Source organism: Hyperolius riggenbachi, chromosome 4 (genome assembly GCF_040937935.1).
Source record: "Hyperolius riggenbachi isolate aHypRig1 chromosome 4, aHypRig1.pri, whole genome shotgun sequence".
NCBI classification, from domain to species: Eukaryota; Metazoa; Chordata; class Amphibia; order Anura; family Hyperoliidae; genus Hyperolius; species Hyperolius riggenbachi.
The window spans coordinates 163,781,057-163,802,889 of record NC_090649.1 but is presented as its reverse complement, the minus strand read 5'-3'; the positions used below and the strand labels follow the sequence as shown (position 1 = coordinate 163,802,889).

Here is a 21,833-nt window from a genome sequence, read left to right as displayed (position 1 = left end):
ACATTTGTTACAGGAAGTGCAGTATTTTGATGTCACATTAAGTTTGTATAAAATGATACCAAATGCAATTAAAATATTTGCAAAGGGAAGCAGAGCTAAACGCACACAAATTAATACGCTCCCTTTGTGGAGTAAAGGAAACTTATTTCCTGTTTGCATCTAGTGATTAAGTTCTCCCTCATGTTACGATTCTGCGCGGCTTCGTCCCCCTGGGACATGTGCCATTATTCAGAGAAAAACAAGAATGTAAAATTAGCTGGGACACGAGTTGGATCGCACCATGATGGGCACCACAGACTACTGGAGTTACCATGGAGGTAGTCAAGTGCCCACCATGATCAAATCAAGCAGTGTTCTCCCCATGCTCTTTTAGCGGGGTGCTCCACCCGGCTAAGTTTGGTGAGCATCCAGTCATCGGCTCGTATCCTCTTCCTATTCTGTAAGCAGAGTTGCACACAGTTGCCCCTGCATTCCCCCATCATGCTCCACCCAGCCACTTTTTCATGCCATCCGGCTGTAAAAAATTTCTGGGGAGAACACTGTCAAGTTTCCATAACAAAGAGAATACAGGAATTACAGTACTAACCCTCTTCTTTACGCTTTCGTGCATCCTCTTCTCTCTTCTCCTTGGCTCTTAAGGCTTCGTCAGCTCTTGCTAAAAAGAAAAAATAAAGTAAGCGTTGGTATTTTTCAGATAAGGAAAATGTGACTGTTCTAGTCAACATAAAAAAATACAAATACAGTATAAGACTTCCCAGATTTGTCTAGCTCTGCTTTAATTCAACAGCATGATCTGAACATAAAGGTAGTCTACAGGTTACATATATCCCCAGTTACAAACAACCCGGCGATACAAACCACGTGACTGTCGAAATGATGTTACTTCTACATTGAAGGAGAAGATCACTGAGAGCTTGTCGCAACTGTGTGGGACATTTCTGACTGTGAGTAAAAAGCACAGTGGAGGCACAGGAGGGTGGAGGGGGACACTGGAGGCAAGAGGGGAAACTAGTGAAACTGTCCTGTTTATATGACTAGACGTTGTTGATGCTGTTCAGGTAAGGCAGCACAATCTGTTAGAGAGGTGGAGTTTAGAGCATGTGACTGGACACATAGAGAGGATGAGCATCTTAAAGTGGATAACGGAGCAGGAGTTTGGAAACAGGAGGAGGCATTTGGAGGGGGTGATTGGAATGGTGAGTAGGGCTGCATATTGAAAATATTTTATATTTTATTAATCCTGTTGGGGAGGTATGAAAATCTTTTAATAATAAGCAGGTGGCTGAGGGAGGAAGGGCACAATAGGAAATTGAAGGCGTCAAAGTTATTTGGGGCAAAGGAAATGTGAGAGTGAGGAAAAATATGATTCCTTGGCATGGGAAAAAGGTGTCCCTGAGCTCCTGTGGGGTTTGTATGTACCGGATATCTCATCTCTAGTAAGCCTTCTCTGCCATTTAATTGCTCTGACAATGAAGAGTCCACCAGAGATCAATAAACTATCATTTTGCTGAGTAACAAGTGCAGTAATTAGCCAAATAAATAGTCTGAGTCATTTCTGCTTCTCGTGTAGGCTAAAACAGGACCAGACAAACAAAGGAGTACAAGTCAATCTACTAATCTAATTGATTATGGTCTGCTCAACAAATTCACTGGAAATGTATCATTTCTTTTTCAGAGTCAATGTGTATGCAGACCAAACATTCTAGCCTCAGACTACTAGCCACAAGCTTGTTGTAGGGGTATGATTTGAGCTACCAAATGATTGGAAATCCATCCAGGCAAAATGGCATCTGCAAAACCCCAAAACTTTCAGAGTCATAGAGCTAGGAAGGAAGGTTTGAATCATGATGAGTGAATGGCTAACTTTAAGATTCAAAGGGTGAGCTTTCAGGCCAACACACCTTCTTCAGACTGTATAGCCTTGGTATTATCCTGATCCAAAATTATCTGGCTAAAGCCTCATCTACACGGCACATTTTTCCATCAGATCGTCCGGTGATCAGATAAGAAATTGCATCATGTGTTTCTGATCAATTTTGCAATAGATTTTGCATTGATATGTACCCAATATCTATTACAAAATCTATCGCAATCCGATTGGACCGGTTGGAAATTATCTAAAAGATATTGTCAATCTGATGGAAAATTGGACCATGTAGATGAGGCTTAATACGGTACAATACTGCTACAGACACATATAATAACTGTTGCAATAAGTTCAGGACAGTTAAGAGGTAAATTTCAAATGATCTACTATATTTGTTTCAATAAGGTTTACTTAAATATAACAGGAGCAAAGGAGAAAGAAGGAAAAAAATGCAAAGCGAATTTCAATTTACAGGATTTTCTTTAGTTTAAAATACAAAGACTGTAAGAGTAAGTAAATGATATTTATAGGAACACAGCATCAGAAGTCCCTACTGACCCTATCGTGTCAGACAATGCACAATATTCAATATATACAATATATGTGGAAACTAAAAGCAAGATTTACAGCCTGAGGGACAAATGTATAACTAAATTCTACAGCTAAACATCAGAGTGTCTGCCTGAAATGAAAATCTAAAAACAAAATCAATTTCCCATTTTGGATTGGGCAAGTTAGTGCCTTGAACACAGTCCCACCGAAAGGCCACGGTATGATCTGTAAAATCGGTTGAAGCATGGCATCCCAAATGTATAAATGAACTAAAACAATTTCACACAAAAGAACGTGTCAAAGTAAATCTCAACTGCTGAACAAATACTCAAAGTATTTAAAGAAACTGCTAATAATTGAGGCTCTAGCAGCTGCAGAAAAATAAATGTTATTATATACTTTTATTTTCAACATTGTTGACCTGGATTGTTTAGGCTCTTTTCACACTTGTACAGCTGTGGCAGCTGGCACATACCAATGCCCTATGGAGCTATTACATTGCTTGCTGTGTGGTGGGTACCAACGCAGTAACACACTGCATGCAGTGCATAAAAGGGACCCTGAGCAGTGGCCTATACTGAAAATCTGGACTTACCTGGGGCGTTCTCCAGCCCCATAGCCCGTGAGGTCCCCCGGCATCCTCTTTCTCCCTTTCGTGGTCCCACTGGCAGCACTGGTAATCCGGTGACTTCGCATGAAGTGCCCCTGGTGCATCAACACGCTGGTTGCTGTAAGGGTCCTGTGCATGCGCAGCTCTCCAAGGACTGAACCAACCCTTATGGTGACCGGCGTGATGGTGCGCACACGCAACTTCAGCCGAAGTCACTGGATTGCCTGAGCCGCCAACTGCACCACTGAAGGGAGGAAATGCTGGGGGACCTCACGGGTTACTGGGGGCTGGAGGGAGGTAAGTCCAGATTTTCATTTTAGGCCACTGCACAGTAACCCTTTAACAGTACGATGTGGCGTTTACACCAGAAATGAGGCATACTTTCCCTGTACTTTTTGTTTTGTTTTTTTCATAAAATGAAGACCACATCATAGTTGTTGTACATACATAGATGCAGAAAATGTAAAAATTATCCTTTCCCTTAAATAATGACTTCCCACATACAAAACACATAAGACGGTAAACAGGTAATAAATGCACTCTCAGTGTAATGATGATTTTCTTGCGCACAAAATGCTCATACGGATGGATTCTCCAAACATTGCAAGGATGCAGTTTCTAGTTTGAAATATAATAGAATTATATATTTTCATCCCAATAAATCATATGAACAGTGCTTTATCCCTATTATGACAGCACTCGTTAAAAGAATCTCTTTCCCCCTGGAAACCTCTTCCCTTATTACTTAATTATCTATTAGTTGCTCAACTGCAGGGGTTTTGAAACACTTTACTACAGATGTTAAAGAAGATTAAAAATATACAGCACTGTAACAGGGGACTATCAATATACTCTGTAAATTAATTAAATTTCTGTTCTAGCACATCATTTATTCCAAAGCATTAATGTCTCAAAGGAGCCATTCCCTTTTATTGCCATCTCACTGCCTGATGAGTGAACTAAGTGAAAATAAGTCTCTAATAGCATTATACTTGATGAAATATTAAGTTTAAAAAGTACTGCCTTGTCAGATGGAAAAGAAAATAGAAAAAGGAAGAATCTGAACGTTGTCTACATGGAAGGACAGACAGCATATTTACAGTATAACGCGTGTTTATATGTGTGAATTATATAACTAACTAAATAAGACCCTTTATGTACAACATGAAACCTGCGCATAGAGAATGCTATACATGTAAGGGCCAGTGCACACCAAAAAGCGATAGCATAATCGCAAACGCTTAGCACTTTTTGAAGTGATTTTTCTAGGCGATTCTAGGCATGTGCCTAGCGATTCTCTAATGATGCCTGGCGATTTTGGGGGCATTTTTGTGTAGCTTTTTTTATTTTTTGTTACAGTAGAGCTGTAACTCAACAACTTCTGTAACAAAAATACTTGGAAAATCGCTTTGATGTAGCGCTTTTCAGAGCGATTTTCCACTTTCCTATACTTAACATAGATGCTGAATCGCCTCAGAAATCAGCAAAAATGCTGCAGGACCACATTTGCGTTTGGGAAAAAATATCATTGCTCTGGTGTGCTCCATCCTATTCAAATACATTAGCCAAGTGCTTTTCAAAGCGCAAGAGTTTTAAAAAGCGTTCAGAAGCGCTCTTGGTGTGCACCAGCCCTGAATGTTCATTTCAAGTACAAGACCTGTTACATACGAAGTGTCACCAATGCAGAAACGATCGCTAAACTAAAAGGTTCCTGTATCAGACCTTGACTAAAAGCTCATGGTAGATCGCTCTATCACCGATGTAGTGTTCATAACTTTCTTAAGCGATAGTTACAGATTTCCCAGCAAGCTCATGGTGAACCAGAACTCCTTGTGGCCCTGTTAACAAGCTGCCACATCATTGCGTTCAAGCGGTTCTGGAGGTGTGTTTAGCTTTCAGGGACATCAAAGGGATGATTTGCATATTCAGCAGTGATGCATCATGGGAGACATCATATGCTCACTCCAACCTGAATAATTATAAATACTTTCTGTTTTAAGAAGGCACATTTCTGTTTCTCAAGTGAGTGATGGAATTAATGTCCTGCTCTGATTTGCCAAGAAGGCCCGGATCTCTTCAGCATAGCAAAAATACAAAACAAAAACAAAGCTTCAGCATACAAAAAAAAATAAATTAAAAAAAAAGCAAAAACAAAGAACAGAAGCGAGACTAGCCTTCAAGAGTGGCAGCAAGGAAACCATTGTTTTACGCAAAATCAAAAAAACAAAAAACAAAACGTCCCTCTTATAGTCAAATGCTTATTACTTTGCAATCTATTTGGCAATATATTCAAACTGATGAGAGAATTTGCAAACTCAAGTTCATGTATCCTATATTACTGTCCTTGGTATAAAAAAAGCCAATGTAAGTCCCTGTGAGTTAGTTGAGAGGTCAGCTTCATTTTGGCAGAGCTGTGTACAGAGGGCTGTGACTAAAGGGCAATTCATATCAGTTTTGAATGGCTGCACATATAAAGTGGAAGGAAATGGATTTTACTGTAAGTCAGGTGGACGCTACTGATTTGCACATTGATCATAATTTACGGTAATAGCATGGGATGATTAATGGAGGGGAAAGTAAAATTATAAGCTCATCACTTAGCTCCTGGTCTGCAGTAAAGAACTAACTGACGATAGGCTTTTACCCCAGTTGTGTTAGTTAAAGGACAACAGAAGTGAGATGGATATGGAGGCTGCCATGTTTTTTTCCCTTTAAGCAATACCAGTTGCTTGGCCATCCTGCTGATCCTCTGCCTCTAATACTTTTAGCCACAGACCTTGAACAAGCATGTAGCAGATGAGGTGTTCCTGACATTATTGTCAAGGTGTGCAATACTCAGAGACATGGCCAAGGTAAGAAAGGCTGAAAGATGACCACCACTGAACAAGACACACAAGCTGAAACGTCAAGACTGGGCCAAGAAATATCTCAAGACTGATTTTTCTAAGGTTTTATGGACTGATGAAATGAGAGTGAGTCTTGATGGGCCAGATGGATGGGCCCGTGGCTGGATTGGTAAAGGGCAGAGAGCTCCAGTCTGACTCAGATGCCAGCAAGGTGGAGGTGGAATACTGGTTTGGGTTGGTATCATCAAAGATGAGCTTGTGGGGCCTTTTCGGGTTGAGAATGGAGTCAAGCTCAACTCCCAGTCCTACTGCCAGTTTCTGGAAGACACCTTCTTCAAGCAGTGGTACAGGAAGAAGTCTGCATCCTTCATGAAAAACATGATTTTCATGCAGGACAATGCTCCATCACACGCGTCCAAGTACTCCACAGCGTGGCTGGCAAGAAAGGGTATAAAAAAAGAAAAACTAATGACATGGCCTCCTTGTTCACCAGATCTGAACCCCATTGAGAACCTGTGGTTCATCATAAAATGTGAGGGAAAACAGTACACCTCTCTGAACAGTGTCTGGGAGGCTGTGGTTGCTGCTGCACGCAATGTTGATGGTGAACAGATCAAAACACTGACAGAATCCATGGATGGCAGGCTTTTGAGTGTCCTTGCAAATAAAGGTGGCTATATTGGTCACTGATTTGTTTTTGTTTTGTTTTTGAATGTCAGAAATGTATATTTGTGAATGTTGAGATGTTATATTGGTTTCACTGGTAAAAATAAATAATTGAAATGGGTATATATTTGTTTTTTGTTAAGTTGCCTAATAATTATGCACAGTAATAGTCACCTGCACACACAGATATCCCCCTAAAATACCTAAAACTAAAAACAAACTAAAAAACTACTTTCAAAAATATTCAGCTTTGATATTAATGAGTTTTTTGGGTTCATTGAGAACATGGTTGTTGTTCAATAATAAAATTATTCCTCAAAAAATACAACTTGCCTAATAATTCTGCACTCCCTGTATGGTAGCCTCCATATCCCTCGCACACTGCATCACTTAGGTGTTGCTTTGAATAAAATATCAGCCTTCCCGGCACCTATCCTAGCCTTAACCCTCCAGCTATGGTGCCTAACTTTAAGAGGTACCTACCATTAAGTTCTATGTACAGTAGTAGCCAATTGGCTACTACTTCCATCAAGCACTCAAATGACCCAAATGAGCATCCAATTGCTGATACTTAACATAGGCCTCTATTAGACTCCTGCCGATCATGTTGATGAATGTACCTGATCCATGACATGACCCAGGGGAGGTTCGTTAGCATCTGCCACCTAATAACAGACACTTTTTTGCCCCCATAAAGTTCCCATAAATAAATGATGGTAAATAATGTTATAATTATAGCAAAAGCAATCACCATGTAAATGACTAGTAAATAACATACAAACAGATTTACAAGTAGAGACGACCATGTGAAAGCATTTCAATTCAGTATCACTTCATTTTTTTATTGTAGGAAAAGGAGCCTAATAGAAGCAGTATTAAGATGTAATTGTGGTTATATGTGTAATTGTAGATGAAGCCCCAGAGCCATGTTACAAGGTGAGCTGATTCTTCTTCCAAATTATCCCGCTCAGACTCACGGGCTGATCTTTGCAACCATCTTCAATATGTATTAGTAGCGCTCATTAGACGGAAACTTAATATTGCAAACATCAGGTGGATTTCCAGCGCCTCCATTATCAACATAAGATGGATTGCTCACATATAGATCTTAGGCCAACTGGGCACAATTTAGATTCAATAAACTACCCATTCATGATTTTGATTTATCTATTCAACTATGCAAGTTTGCCCTTTGCAGCAAATGCGTTTCTATGCAAAGGAATTTAACCAAAATGTCGTAAAGAGGGCTTGATATATTGAATAATAGGGTACAAATGGTCATTTTAATAACCAGAATGAAAATGACCTCGTAGGCTCCATCACCATAATGATTTTACTGCAGCAGAGTGAGTAGTAAAATGTGACAACATACGTACCGCAGGCTTCTTGTCACTAGAAAAAGGCAAATGCTGGCACACACACATTCCTTTCTTTCAAGGTTTTTTGATTTAAAAATTTCGATTGTTTTATTTTTTTTGCTCGAATGAAAAATTAGACTGTAGTAACCAATGTACCACACGTTTCTTCGATTTTGACACAATCATGACAAAAACGATCAAATACAAGATATAAATTAGATGCAATAATATATAAATTTTCATTTATAAATGTGTTTGGTGTGCTCCGTGCCATCACTGCTATGTATAAAAGCACACAACACAGACAATCTTAGAAAATTTACTTTACATTAACAAATCTCTTCCTCATTTATTTTAATCAACAACACTACATTTATTACAGTGAAGAAATACATTCTGTCTAATGCAGAATTCTCCAACCCCATCCTCAAGGCACACGTGTTTTGCAGGAAACCACAAACACACAATACAATACAATACAATACAATAACATTTGTAAAGCGCTTTTCTCCCATAGGACTCAAAGCGCATAGTTGTGTCTCAGATTAATACAGGGTTGCAGGCTGGGTTGTGTTACAGAGGAGATAGTCAGATGTTCATGAATGCCAGACTGAAGAGGTAGGTTTTCAGTTTAGACTTAAATGCTTCCAGGGATGGAGCTGTCCTGATTGGGTGTGGCAGGGAGTTCCAAAGTGTAGGGGCAGCATGACAAAAGGCTCTGTCTCCAAAGGTTTTGAGGTGGACTCTGGGGGTGACCAAGGTGTTACGTCCTTTTGATCTAAGATTGTGGGGGATGTGATGCAGTTGCAACAAGTCCTTCAGGTATCTAGTGCCCAGATTGTGCAAGGATTTGAATGTCAGTAAGCCAATCTTAAACTGAATTCTCTATTTTATCGGTAGCCAGTGGAGTGAGCACAGGGTTGGTGTTATGTGGCAATGGCGGGGTTGGCTCGTTAACAGCCTTGCGGCGGCATTCTGTACTAATTGCAGGCGGCGTATGTCTTTCTTATGCAGGCCTGTGTAGAGGACGTTGCAGTAGTCTAACCTTGATGTGAATAAGGCATGAACTAGGGTTGGAAGATCCTCTGAAGGAATTAGGTGTTTAATCCTTGCAATATTCCTTAGGTGAAAGAAGGAATGTTTCACAACAGCTGAGATTTGATTCCTGAAGCTTAATTTCCCATCAATCAGTACTCCCAGGCTGCGCACACAGTCTGAGTTGTTCAGGTCTGAGCTCCCTATCCTTAGCGGTGTTGGTTGAGACTGGGGCTGCTTTGCTGTTGAGCCCTGGCCCTCGATAACAAGAACCTCAATTTTTGTCAGCATTAAGTTTTAGCCAATTATTATTCATCCACTCCTGAAGCTCAGCTAAGCATGCGTTTATTTGTGGAGTAGGGTCTGTGACGTCAGGTTTGAATGACAAATATAGCTGGGTGTCATCAGCATAGCAATGATATGTCAGGCCATGTTTTTGTATGATTTCTCCAAGTGGCAGCATGTATATGGTGAAAAGTAAAGGGGATAATATTGCGCCCTGAGGTACACCGTATTTTAGTGGTACAGGGTTGGAGAGGAAAGGCCCTAAGGCTACCCTTTGTGTTCTGCCAGCCAGGAAGGAGTTGAACCACCGGAGAACAATGCCATCTATGCCACAGTACTCTTGTAGCCTGTTGAGCAAGATTTAATGATCGACTGTGTCAAAAGCCGCTGAGAGGTCGAGCAAAATCAGGATGGAACATTGACCCTTGTCTCTTGCAATGAGCAGATCATTGCAAATCTGGATGAGGGCTGTTTCACAGCTGTGATATTTCCTGAAGCCAGATTGAAGAGGGTCAAGGATGTTGTTTCTGGAGAGCCTGGCGTCAAGTTGGAGGTAGACAGCCTTTTCAATAACTTTTCCCAGAAAGGGGAGGTTTGAGACAGGTCTGTAGCTGTTTAGAGCATCTGGGTCTAAGGATGGTTTCTTGAGTAGTGGCCTGACGATTGCTTCTTTCAGAGTAGAGGGAAACCACCCTTCTTGTAAGGAGCCTTTGACTATATTGTGGAATGCCGGTGTAAATAGTTCAGGGCATTTCAACATGAACTTAGTGGGGCCAGGGTCCAGATCGCAGGTAGTCTGGCGAAGGTTTGAGAGGATATCCAAGATGTCTTTTTCAGTGATTACCTTAAAATCAGACCATGGTGGTAGGTGGTAGAACATGCACAGGTGAGGTAATTAGTGTCTCAGCAGAGCCGCTTACCCACCTCTGTGGATTTCCAGAAAACATGCACGTTTGGTGGGCCTTTAGGAACCGGGTTGGGGAACACTGATCTAATGTGTCACTTTGACAAATGTATTTATTCTTGAATGTAAACTTCAAATTAGGTTGAATGAATTTCGTATATACTCGAATATAAGTCGACTCCAATATTTCATCCTATTAAGCTGGAATTTTTTATTGACTCAAGTATATAAGTCTACCTAGCAAAATTAATGGTTGCACTCGGGGACCGGAAGGGGTTAATGACTGTGCAACATAAGGTATAGCAGCCATTAACCCCTCCTGTCCCTTAAATGCAGCCAATACCTCCTGCAGGCCCTCAAGCACAGCAATTATTCACCCCCCCTTCCTGCAGCCCACTATTTTCCCCCTGCTCCTTTCCTTGGTAATTATTGTGGCGAGGGCTTTCAGACCTGTGTTTTCTTGGCATTCCCTTTTTCAGGAAGTGTCACTTACCCCAGGGTAAATTGCTGCAAATGGGAATGTCACTAATAGTACACACACTACTAAGTGTGCTCAGTATTGCCAGTGACTCGTGTATTAGTCGACCACTATACTTTCATTTAGTGAGTCAGACCTAAATTTCTAGACTTTTACTCCAGTATATACAGTACCTTCCTCACACCATTCAATTTCTAACAAAATGTATCTGATTTTTACATCATTTACAATGTTTACGATCGATTTAAATAAGAGTAAAAGACAATTTCGATCAAATTTATCAATCTAAAAAAAAATTCCCTCAATTCTTTCACACAATCGATCGCTTTAATCGAATTGGGGTAAAATCGAACAGAAAAATTGTAGCGTGTGACTACCAAACGGCTCACCAAGTGAACAATTAGCAATAATGACACAACCAACATTGAAGAGGTTACCCATAGCAACCAAATACATTAGGTTTCTAATCTGGATTGCAGGATAAATATTCAGTGGCGTAGTTAAGAGGCTGTGGGCCCCAGTGAAAGTTTCACATTGTCTCCCCCCCCCCCCCCCCCAAGCACTCTATACATAACAATTGATACGGCGCAACAAAAACCTACCGGGGACAACCACAGAGTCAGAGGTGCAAGAAGGTGGTGGGAAACAGTGTGTTATTGATTACTACTATTTAAAGTATCTATAGAAGTGATTATTATCAGCACAGGACCAAATAAAGAGCTAATACTGTAGTTGATGATCTATCCATCTAGCCCAAAGGCCCCCGATGCTGTTGCAACCTCTGCACCCTTTATTGTTACACCACTGCTAATTTTTGATTTGTTGCTATAGAAGCAGCACTGAGTTTCATCTGCTCCAGTATTAACACAATCTAAAAAGGTAACTGAAACTCCATAGCTCAAATATTGCATTCTATCAATGTTGGAAATATCCATTATTCTATACCGGGGGCCATTGCAGAAAGAAATTAAATCTAGAATGTGCATTGAGCAGCTATAGTCTATTACCAAGCTATAGTCTATTACCTCTGCTTTACATTTGATCAAAGTGTCATATCTTCAGTGTTGCCCAACAAAACTATATAATAAAATATTTACAAAAATGTGAGGTGTACTGACTTTTGTGAGATACTGTATATCTGTTATAGTATCAGCAATACAAATTGCATCTGATGTTAACAAAATGGACAGTGAGAACAATGAATTCTGTCAATTCATACATGACTACAGTAAGTTAGAGAGTACACAATAGACATCATTTGGAAAACTGCCCAGATTTACTTATCCACTTACATAAGTGTCTGTCTACACTGCATTACACATACACGATAACTGTGTAATAAGCGGTCACTGTTTTTATACCGCTAACCTTGTATAAAAATCCCTATGGCCCTAATGATGTCAGTGAAATTAAAGCAGAACTCCATGTTCAGGCTTCAGAGCATTGGGTTCTAAATGGGTTACATCTGTAATGTGTGGCTTTTCAAAATGACCTGGAACTGCTGTTCTCAGAGTGATGCAAAAAGTCTGCCTGTACTGCTTTTAATAGAACATGACTGAACTGCTCGACACCGCACAGGGGGAATTTTAGTCAATGCTATATCTGCAGTGGCAGGCTAAGGGCTCTGCCTCTGACACAGAAGACCAGGGTTCGAATCTCAGTTCTCCCCGTTCAGTAAGCTAGCACCTATGCAGCAAGGAAACCTTGGGCAAGGCTCCCTAACACTGCTACTGTCTAAGGGCACATCCTAGTGGCTGCAGCTCTGGCGCTTTGAGTCCACCAGGAGAAAAGCACAATATACATTTTCTGACTTGCCTTGTCTTGCAGTGAGATTCTGTAACATTTACTATGCTAAATACTAAAGAACTTTAATTTTTGATTGCATTTTTATGTTCTTTTGCAAATATGAAATATTACAAATCAAGTCCAGCTCGTCTTAGGGATGATGTACTACATGTTAAATGTTATGGCTCATACACATTAACCTATCGGCTGGAAATGGCAAAACATACACACGCAATGGCAGGGACGTTTGTGGGCATTTTGGCACCCAAGGCAAGACAGCTGTTGCCTGCCCTCATCACCTAAACTTATTGAGGGTCTGAGCCCACTGATGCAGTTAAAGGGGCACTACAGTGAAAAACTCTAAAATTTAAAATATGTGCAAACATATACAAATAAGTACAGAAGTACATTTTTCCAGAGCAAAATGAGCCATAAATGACTTTTCTCCTATGTTGCTGTCACTTACAGTAGGCATTAGAAATCTGACAGAAGTGACAGGTTTTGGACTAGTCCATCTCTTTATAGGGGATTCTCAGGGATATATTAATTTTCAAAAGCACTTAGTGAATGGCAGTTGCTCTGTCCAACTGCCAAAAAACTGTGTAGGGAGCAGGGAAGCTGGCCAGCATCATTGTTTAAATCCTTTTTCAGGAATATCGTTATAAAGAATAAAAGCCTTGCTGAGAATCCCCTATGAAGAGATGGACTAGTCCAAAACCTGTCACTTCTGTCAGATTTCTACTACCTACTGTAAGTGACAGCAACATAGGAGAAAAGTAATTTATGGCTCATTTTACTCTGGAAAAAAATGTACTTCTTATTTGTATATGTTTGCACATATTTTAAATTTTACAGTTTTTTGCTGTAGTGCCCCTTTAAGTACACTTTTCAGTTACACATCAATGTTACAGATGCTGAAAAGCGGACAGAAGTGGACAGAATTGCGTTAGTGGGCTCAGGCCCTCATAGAAGTCTGTAGCCTACATCAATTGGCTTTGCAGATGGCAATGTTGAGCTGGTAGGTTAGGTACAAAAATATTGTTTCTCAAAACAAATCTATAAAGGATATAAGTATTATAACCAGGTCATATACACTTCACTGACTCAAACTCACTCAACCCACATAAATGCTGTCCTTCCTATAATGTTGAGATGTTGGAATAGTGTCCTGAAAAGTCTGAAGAGATTCATCTATCCATACTTACCAAATCAAAGCAACAAACAGCCTTAATTAGCTCATGAAATGTACTTGCCATTCATGGTTATGCTCTTTTGGCAATTTTTGTTATGTTAATCAGTAGTACCCATTTAGGCATTAAAGAGGAACTGTATGGAAAACTGCCCCAATGGGGTCCTTACCTTCGGAGGGGGAAGCCTCTCGATCCTAATGAGGCTTCCCCCATCCTTTTCAGCCTTGGGGATCCAGCGCTGGCAGTGAAGAGGACGGGAAAGCATCTGGATGTGGAGGCAAGTACCGCCCAGGGGCACTTTTTTCCTTACAGTTGCCATTCATCCATGTCTTAATGGAACTAGCATTTAATCATAAGAATTGCATAAAGACGCTGTCTGCTAAAAATACCTCCTTGGTGCCCCCTTCAGCATCTGTTACCCTAGGCATCTGCCTAGTTTATCTATGCCTAAAAACAGCCCTGCGTGATGACTCTCCTGAATAATTCTTTGTTCCAATCAAGATCCCCGTAGGTTTGATAGATCAATTAGACATTTACTGCACCAACAGGCACATAGAAGCACGTCTGGTTGTTTAACAACTGTTAAAGTCATCATTTACTGGTTGTTTTTAATCAGTGTTAAAGGACCACTATTCTATTTTTTTTTTAAATTTTAAATACACGTGTACTTATAAGGAATAGGCTTCTCTCAGATTAAAATGCACTGTAAATGATTTTTATTCATCTACTATTAAAAATGCCCGTCCGTTAAAAACCGGGCACTAGGTCACATCCACTACTCTCCGCAACGCGCGCACATGTGCGTCCCGCTTGCTCGTCACCCATCACTGTCTGAAGTATATGCACACAGGGAGCTGCTTGCTTGGCGGTTGGAAAAAGCTGTTATTTCCCACACCTCTGTGAACCACACACAGCAAACTGTCAGATCCGGCCCTGTGTTCTAACTGCCCTGGCTGCGCACATGCTCAGTACAAAAAACACAGGGACACACAGACAGGGTAACAAGATGATGCAAGGACAGTTAGGTTTTATTATAGAGGATGTTGCTCATGCTTGCAAAGGTAGTAAAACTCTGACGGGTTTAGGACTAGTTTATTTCCTCATGGGGGATTCTCATTATTACCTTGAGGCCACGTTCACAGATTGGGACAGCGGAACACATTGGGACATCCCACATTATGCTTGCATTGTGTACAGTGAAGCATACAGTTAATGAAAAGTATGCTTCACTGTTGTAGTTAAGGTGCGCGTTTAGTGGTAATGCTCGGCATGCAGTGCGTTATAATGCCACAACACGTTATACCGCAACACTCCCACTGCACTGTAAACGTGGCATAGGTGGTGCATTGCAATGCGGTACGTTGCATTAGACAGTGGCTGTTACACCACAACCCGAAGCACCACTATGAATATGGCCTTATTCTTTACAAAAGAGCTCCCTGGAAAGTATCCTAACAAAGATGCCAGTCAGCCTCTCTAAAACTACACAATTTTCTGGCAGTTGGACTAAGCAACTGCTATTCAGTAAGTGCTTTTAAAAGTCAAGAAAACCATGAGACTCCTCCGATGGGGATATGGAGTAGTCCAAAACCTGTCAGATCTGTCTGGTTTTTACAACATCCTGTAGGCGACAGCAACATAGGAAAAAAATAGTTTATAGTGCATTTTACTCTGGGAGAAATGTATTTCTTACATGTATGTGTAAACAAGTTTGTTTTGTTTTTGTAATATTGGCCCATATAATTAATCTGACCAGACTGACCGTTGATCAGGAGTGCTTATTGGCACATGTGTACAGGGCCATTAGAGAAAGTGATTTCAGGCTCTTTTGGATTGTTAGAGCGTTTGAAAAGCATGCTATGGCTACTACTATGAAAGTATGGCATTGTCTGCATGCCTGGAGGCAAACCCCTTAAATGAAATATGAAAAATGTAGTGTCTTGTCTTGGTCACTAGACTGGGAAAGAAGAAATAGATATACAGTAGTGTCAGGGCCGGGCCGAGGCATAGGCTGGAGAGGCTCCAGCCTCAGGGCGCAGTGTAGGAGGGGGCGCACAATTCATTCAGCTGTCATTCCTAATTGTGTTTGAAGCAGAAATAAATAAGAAAAGGAGATACATGGAAGTGACTACAAGCCAGATAACTAGAGATTAAGGTGTTGGGGACCCTAGGGTGCCTCTTAGTCTAATAGCAATCAGTGTGTGACAACTGAGGTGGGAGGGATGGAGGGGCGCACTTTGGTGTCTCAGCCTTGGGTGCTGGAGGACCTTGTCCCGGCTCTGAGTAGTGTGAGTCCCTTAGCAGTCTGTGTAATCCAATCCCAGAGCAGAATATGGCAACCAGAAGTTAGGATTATCTGTTTCTTTGCTTGCTTGACTGTTCCCATCTGTTAACTGAAATACTATATGATCTGCCATAATTACTTGAATAATATATTTTTTCTTTAACCACTTTACCCCCCAGTGCTAAATTTCTCCGTCCCTCTGCGCACTGCTTCACCCCCAGGGACGGAGAAAGGCGCACTTATTTGTTTACTGGCTGGGAGTGGGCGGGGACCTCGCGCGCACACTCCAGCCAGCCAGCACAGCAGGTGACTAATTGGATGTTAGGAACAAGCGTTCCTAAATCCAATTAGACGCGCCGATTGCGGACACAATGGAGGCTGCTTCAAACAGAAGCAGTCTCCATTGATAACAAATGAATGTAAACAAACGTGTAGCGCGCGATCGCGCGCCCCCGCGACCCGCGCACGCGCACACACCCCCGCTCTGCAGTGCAATGATTGGTTATGGGGACCCCAGTCCCCAATAACCAATCATATCACAGTAAAAAATGAATGGAAGCAGCGCTGCAATGTACAAATTGCGCTGGTGCTTCAGGGGTAAAACCCCTCCGTTGTGAAGTGGTTAAATTTGTCTATAAAATCTTACCATATTTATACTTGCTTAAAATAACTTACAGTGATCAATAATTGAAATATAGTAGCAATGGTTTTAGATGTCTGTTAAAAGAAACTTGTCACTGGCATTGTTTTCATTATAAAAATGACGCATCAGCAGTCTGTACTTCCTGTTCACACTTGTAGAAGTGGTAGAAAAAGCTTTAAAAAGGGAGCAGTCAAATCCGGTAGAAGGTATGATACGCAAGTACCAAACTTTTTACATAGCGCAGGTGTAATTATCTCTTTGTTTTTCTTTTATGTATTAATGTGTAATTGTTACAGTATTTTGAAACATTTTTTTCACAAAGTGTGAGTTTACGTTTAAAAGATATTTACTTTTCATTCACTGGAAAATCGAGAGTCTTGGCATTCACTTGCCCTTTTCATTTGCTTTTGGTAATTAGGCATTATACCATTTACAGAATTTGGCTGCCCCCTGTTTAAAAGATATTTACTCCCTTTGGAAATCTACATGTTGTTGGAAAGCCGAGAATCGTGGCTTTTATTTGCGCTATGCCCCACTTTGGTGTGATGCCCATTCTTCAGAACACTCCATTAAGAGCAATATTTCTCACTGGGCTACAAGCTCAGACAACATTTTATTCTATCTCTATGTCCACTTGGATAGGACACCAGGACCCTCGCCTGCTCGCTTCTGTTGCTGGGTTGCAGGCTCGGTTCTAGCTTCTCGGACATCTTTTCATTCTAACTCCATGTTAACTCTAATATCCACGTGGATAGTGGACTCTGCACACCAGGACCCTCGCCCACTCCCTTCTCTTGCTGGGCTTCAGGCTGGAAACTCTGGTTGCCAAGTTAGTGATGCTGGCAGCCAGGTACAGTTGACACCCTTCATTCAACACCCCCCTGACTTGGTGCATTGCACCAATGTGGGGCATAGTGCAAATGGAAGCCAAGATGCTCAGCTAGATTTCCAAGGGGAGTAAATAGTTTTTCAACGGGGCATCAAAATTCAGTAACCAGTAGAATATATAAGTACCAAAAGTTGGCACTCATTTACACTGAACATGGCAATAGGAAATAATGGTGTCACCTTTTCTTCCATGAAGTTGAGCTATGGTAACCATAACACTAGCTGACTTATCACAAATCTTTAGACAATATTTCTACTTCTAATTTGTATTTAAAGAAAACCTGTTCAGAGAGCTATGTAAGCTGTCATTTCTGGGTTGAACTACTTCAGAAGATGCAGCAGCCTGGCTGTAAAGGTGCCAGAACACACAGTGCATCCCGGACTGCAAAGCAATAGTCCAGTCAGACTGCCCATGCTGACCCCTATCCATCACCAAAAGTGCCTACAATGGTCTTGTAAGCGTCTAGACCATGGTAAAGTCCTCTTCTAAGTGTTCTGGTTTTTTTGGCCTTCAAGTCCCCAGATCTTAGCTGGATTGAGCATCAAGTGGAATATGCTGGAACCCAGACATACACCTTACAGAACATAAAGGATCTACTATTAAACCTTCAGAGGTCTTACAGAGTCAATGCTTGGATGTAAGCTGATCTGCTACCACAAGGGGACCTACACAATATTAGGCAGGTGGCTTTAATGTTTTGGCTGATCCATGGACATATTTCAACATTTAATTCTTAATGCTACAAGTAAATGATTTCTTAAAATTATGCCTCTAAAATATGTCGCCAGGTATACAGCCCAGCATGGAGGAAAAAACGTAAAAAAGGCTTTGATGCCTGCCAGCAGTCTTTGGCTCCAGCAGCCGAGAACATTTTCAGCAGCCACATATTCAAACTTTCACCTTCTAAATTTTGGAACGTTTCCAGAATGTCCCGTGTTTAATACCTCCCGAGCTGGGATGACATCACAAAGTCCACACTGTAAGGGAAGTCATGACAAGACGCGATGTAGGATTACAAGATTTACAGGTTGCCTTGGTTGTAATGCCATTAACAATCAGAAGGAGCTTTGAAGGTGTACTTCTGACAGCAGATTTGGTCCACAATTCTGTGCTCAGCCGAGGAAACGAATCAGTCAGCAAAGAGACGCATACATTCACCAATCATTTACAAAGTCATGCAAAATACTTAACTCACCTTATTCCAGAATGATCTACAGTGCATACCATCACAGCACGTTATGAGCTTATGTTACCATCACTTGACTATGTCAATAGTGGCCCGGAATTAGTACATGTAATGTACAATTTCAGAATTTGAATATCATTTTAATAGAATGATTGAACATGAGCAGGTGTGTTTTCACCTGTCACACACAACAGTAATGTGTCCATTCTATATTCAGCCTGAAGCACAAAGACACAGAAAGACATCCACAAGATTTACTTAAAATGTTTAACTGTTAGTGCACCAGAAGCGTTCTATAGAGACTAAAGAACTGATGCCTTCTGTAGCCAGAGCCAGATTTCCCATCAGACACAACAGGCTCCATTACTGAATGTTCTCACCTAGAAGAAATACAAGAGCTTTTTCCCATCACCCTCCTCACCACTGCCACATGCAACTATCATTACATGCACTGCTGTTACCCCTCCAGTATCTGTGCTTCCTATAGTGGCAGTGGCTGGATAGTGCACTGGCTAAGGGATCTGCCTCTGACACAGGAGACCTGGGTTCAAATCTTGGCTCTTCCTGTAGCACCTATTCAGTAAGGAGTCCTTGGGAAAGACACCCTAACACTGCTAGTGCCTACTGAGCACACCCTAGTTCAGTATTCTCCCCAGGTTTTTTTTTAGCCAGGTGCTCCACCGGCTAAGTTTGGTGACCACTCGGCTATGATCTGCTCACCTCCTCTTCCGCCTCTAATGCTGTAAGCAGAGTTGCGCAGAGAAGCGAACCTGCATTCTCCCCCAACCGGCTACTTATTCATGCCACCCGGCTGGAAAAAAAAATTGTGGGGAGAACACTGCTAGTTGCTGCAGCTCAAGCGCTTTGAGCCTACCAGGAGAAAAGCGCAATATAAATGTTGTCTTGCTCCACTCATCTTTGTCACCCTTTCACTTTCTGTGCATAAAGTACAGTAAGTCTGTTTTACATTATACATGTTGTAAAAATGTGCAGAGTGCTTTGCAACATCCTCAAACTGCTGCTTCCTATCCAGTGAAGATAAATGAAGTCACAAGTCCTGCACATCAAATAATGCCGGCTAAACCTTTTTTTGTTATCTTGCAACATTGCAGTAGTGCGACTAAATGTTTAATAGTTGCATCCTGTATAGGGACATTCCAATACCTGGAAATAGGCAGTAAAACTATACTTTAACAAGTGTCTAAGTCCAAGCTCAGTAATCATTTTGTTTAAAACGAACCCCTCACTTTCCCCAGATTATCAAACACTGTAACCCCTCGCCTGCAAAAAGGCCCGCATTATGTTATGTGGGAACTTCATCTTTCCAGCTACGACATGTGTTTGTGGCTTTCATGTAAGCCCCATCAGCGTATGGAGGCAAGGCTGCAGTCACAAACCTACATGGAGTTTGTACATAGATAAAAAATGTTTCTACTTACAAATAATGCAAGTAGATTCCTGTAATGCTGCTAGTCTGTAAGGTCATCACGTTTGGAATACTACTAAAGCAAGAGCAAATGAGCAAGCGCAATATACTGTTAGAACACTAGATGGTGCAGTAGGAATAACATTACTAACCATTTAATACCAGCTCAGTGTATTTGAATTAACAAATCAAACAATTAGTAAATGGCTTGGCACAAATGTATTTAATTACAGTTCACTTCCTGAAACAATGCACAAGAATGAATTAGCTATACTACACCCTGATAGGTTTTGCATCAGATGGCCAGCTTGGCCGATAAATATAAAAAGAGCTCTGACTATGAGCACACATCAAGAGAGACAGACAAATAAACACAGTACCGTGAACAATTTTAAAAATGCAGTCAATATTTAGTGTGATCAACCTTTGATTTTAAAACTTGCACATGTCAAGGATTTTGCAGGCATGTAATTCCTTTTTTTGTATAGCGCTTTTCTCCTGTCGGACTCAAAGCTCTTGCGAGGCAGCCACTAGAGCGCACTCAGTAGGCAGTAGCAGTGTTAGGAAGTCATGCCCAAATATCTCCTTACTGAATAGGTGCTGGTTTACTGAATGGGAAGAGTCGAGATTTGAACCCGTGAAATTGTGGTAATATTACCAAGCATACACAGCGCAGTAATATTACAACGTGCATGCAACGGGAATATTACTGCGCACTTTGTAATATTACTGTGTGCACAGCAATATTTTCACAATTTTATGAATTAAGGCCATAGTCCTGTGAAAACCACAAGTGGCCAAACACCTATTGATTTTTCCATCCGATTCCTAGCAAATTTGTTAACTCTGATCGATTCTGCAAGAAATCAATTGCCTCAACAAGTCATATTGATTGAATTGAAACCATCAATTGGCCAGGATGAAATATTTGAATAGATCGGTGGTGGGGCAGAGCGTTGCACTGCAGAGAACAGCGGATTTTTACGGTTAGAGCATTTTCAGCAGATTACCTGCTGAAATCTATTTAATATTGATATGCTGTTTGTGGCAGAAATCTCTGATCAGGTTCCGATCAGAGACAGACTGATCATTTTGCTATATAGATCTCTATATACATATAGGAGGTGCTAATGATAAATAAGATAACATGTAAGTTAAAACATCATCATTAGCCCTTACTACCGGCAGTGTGTACCATGAGTTATGCTATTAGCGCGAACCTGGGGACTCTAGTAGTGCTTCCGTTACTGTGGTAATGAGAGTTACTACCGGTAATGCTGCTTATTAATGGGTGTTACTGTAGCGATGGTTGCGCTAATCTAGTACCATGGGTTGCACGAATAGCATAACTCGTGCTACTTGCTGCAAAAGGAAGGGTAATATTGTAGTGCTCTGTCTGTGCATGGCAGTGTCACTGCAAGTTACTGCATCAGGCCCATAGAGTCTAGTGAATCATGATCACAAGCGGTCTTCATGGAAAGTACACACACGCACGCACGCACACACACGCGCACACGCACACGCGCACACACACACACACACACACGCACACGCACACAACACACACACAATGGAAGAGGGAGAAGGTACAAAGTCTGAGAGAATGACAAAGTGGCACAGAGCATGAAAGATAAGGAGGAGAACGATGAGCTCAGCCAAGACAATGTGGCATGCCACATCCCTCGGCCACACATCAGGGCCACCATTCACATGCCACATTTTAGGCAAAGAAGTCATACTATCAGTGTCATTTATTTTCCCAGCAAAATTAATCACTATGATCAAATCTGGTGGAGAACGAAGCAGCAACTTGGCCACCGGGTCGTAAT

The 21,833-nt window shown here is 41.2% G+C and overlaps 1 protein-coding gene across 1 annotated transcript in view; it reads right to left on the bottom strand.

Moving 5' to 3' along the window:
• Window positions 1-21,833, bottom strand: part of RSRC1 (arginine and serine rich coiled-coil 1) — a 370,688-nt gene that overhangs the window by 95,632 nt on the left and 253,223 nt on the right. Inside the window, exon 7 of the mRNA XM_068279276.1 lies at window positions 587-655. Coding sequence (XP_068135377.1) covers window positions 587-655 — 69 coding nt within the window. The remainder of the gene's footprint in view (window positions 1-586; window positions 656-21,833) is intronic.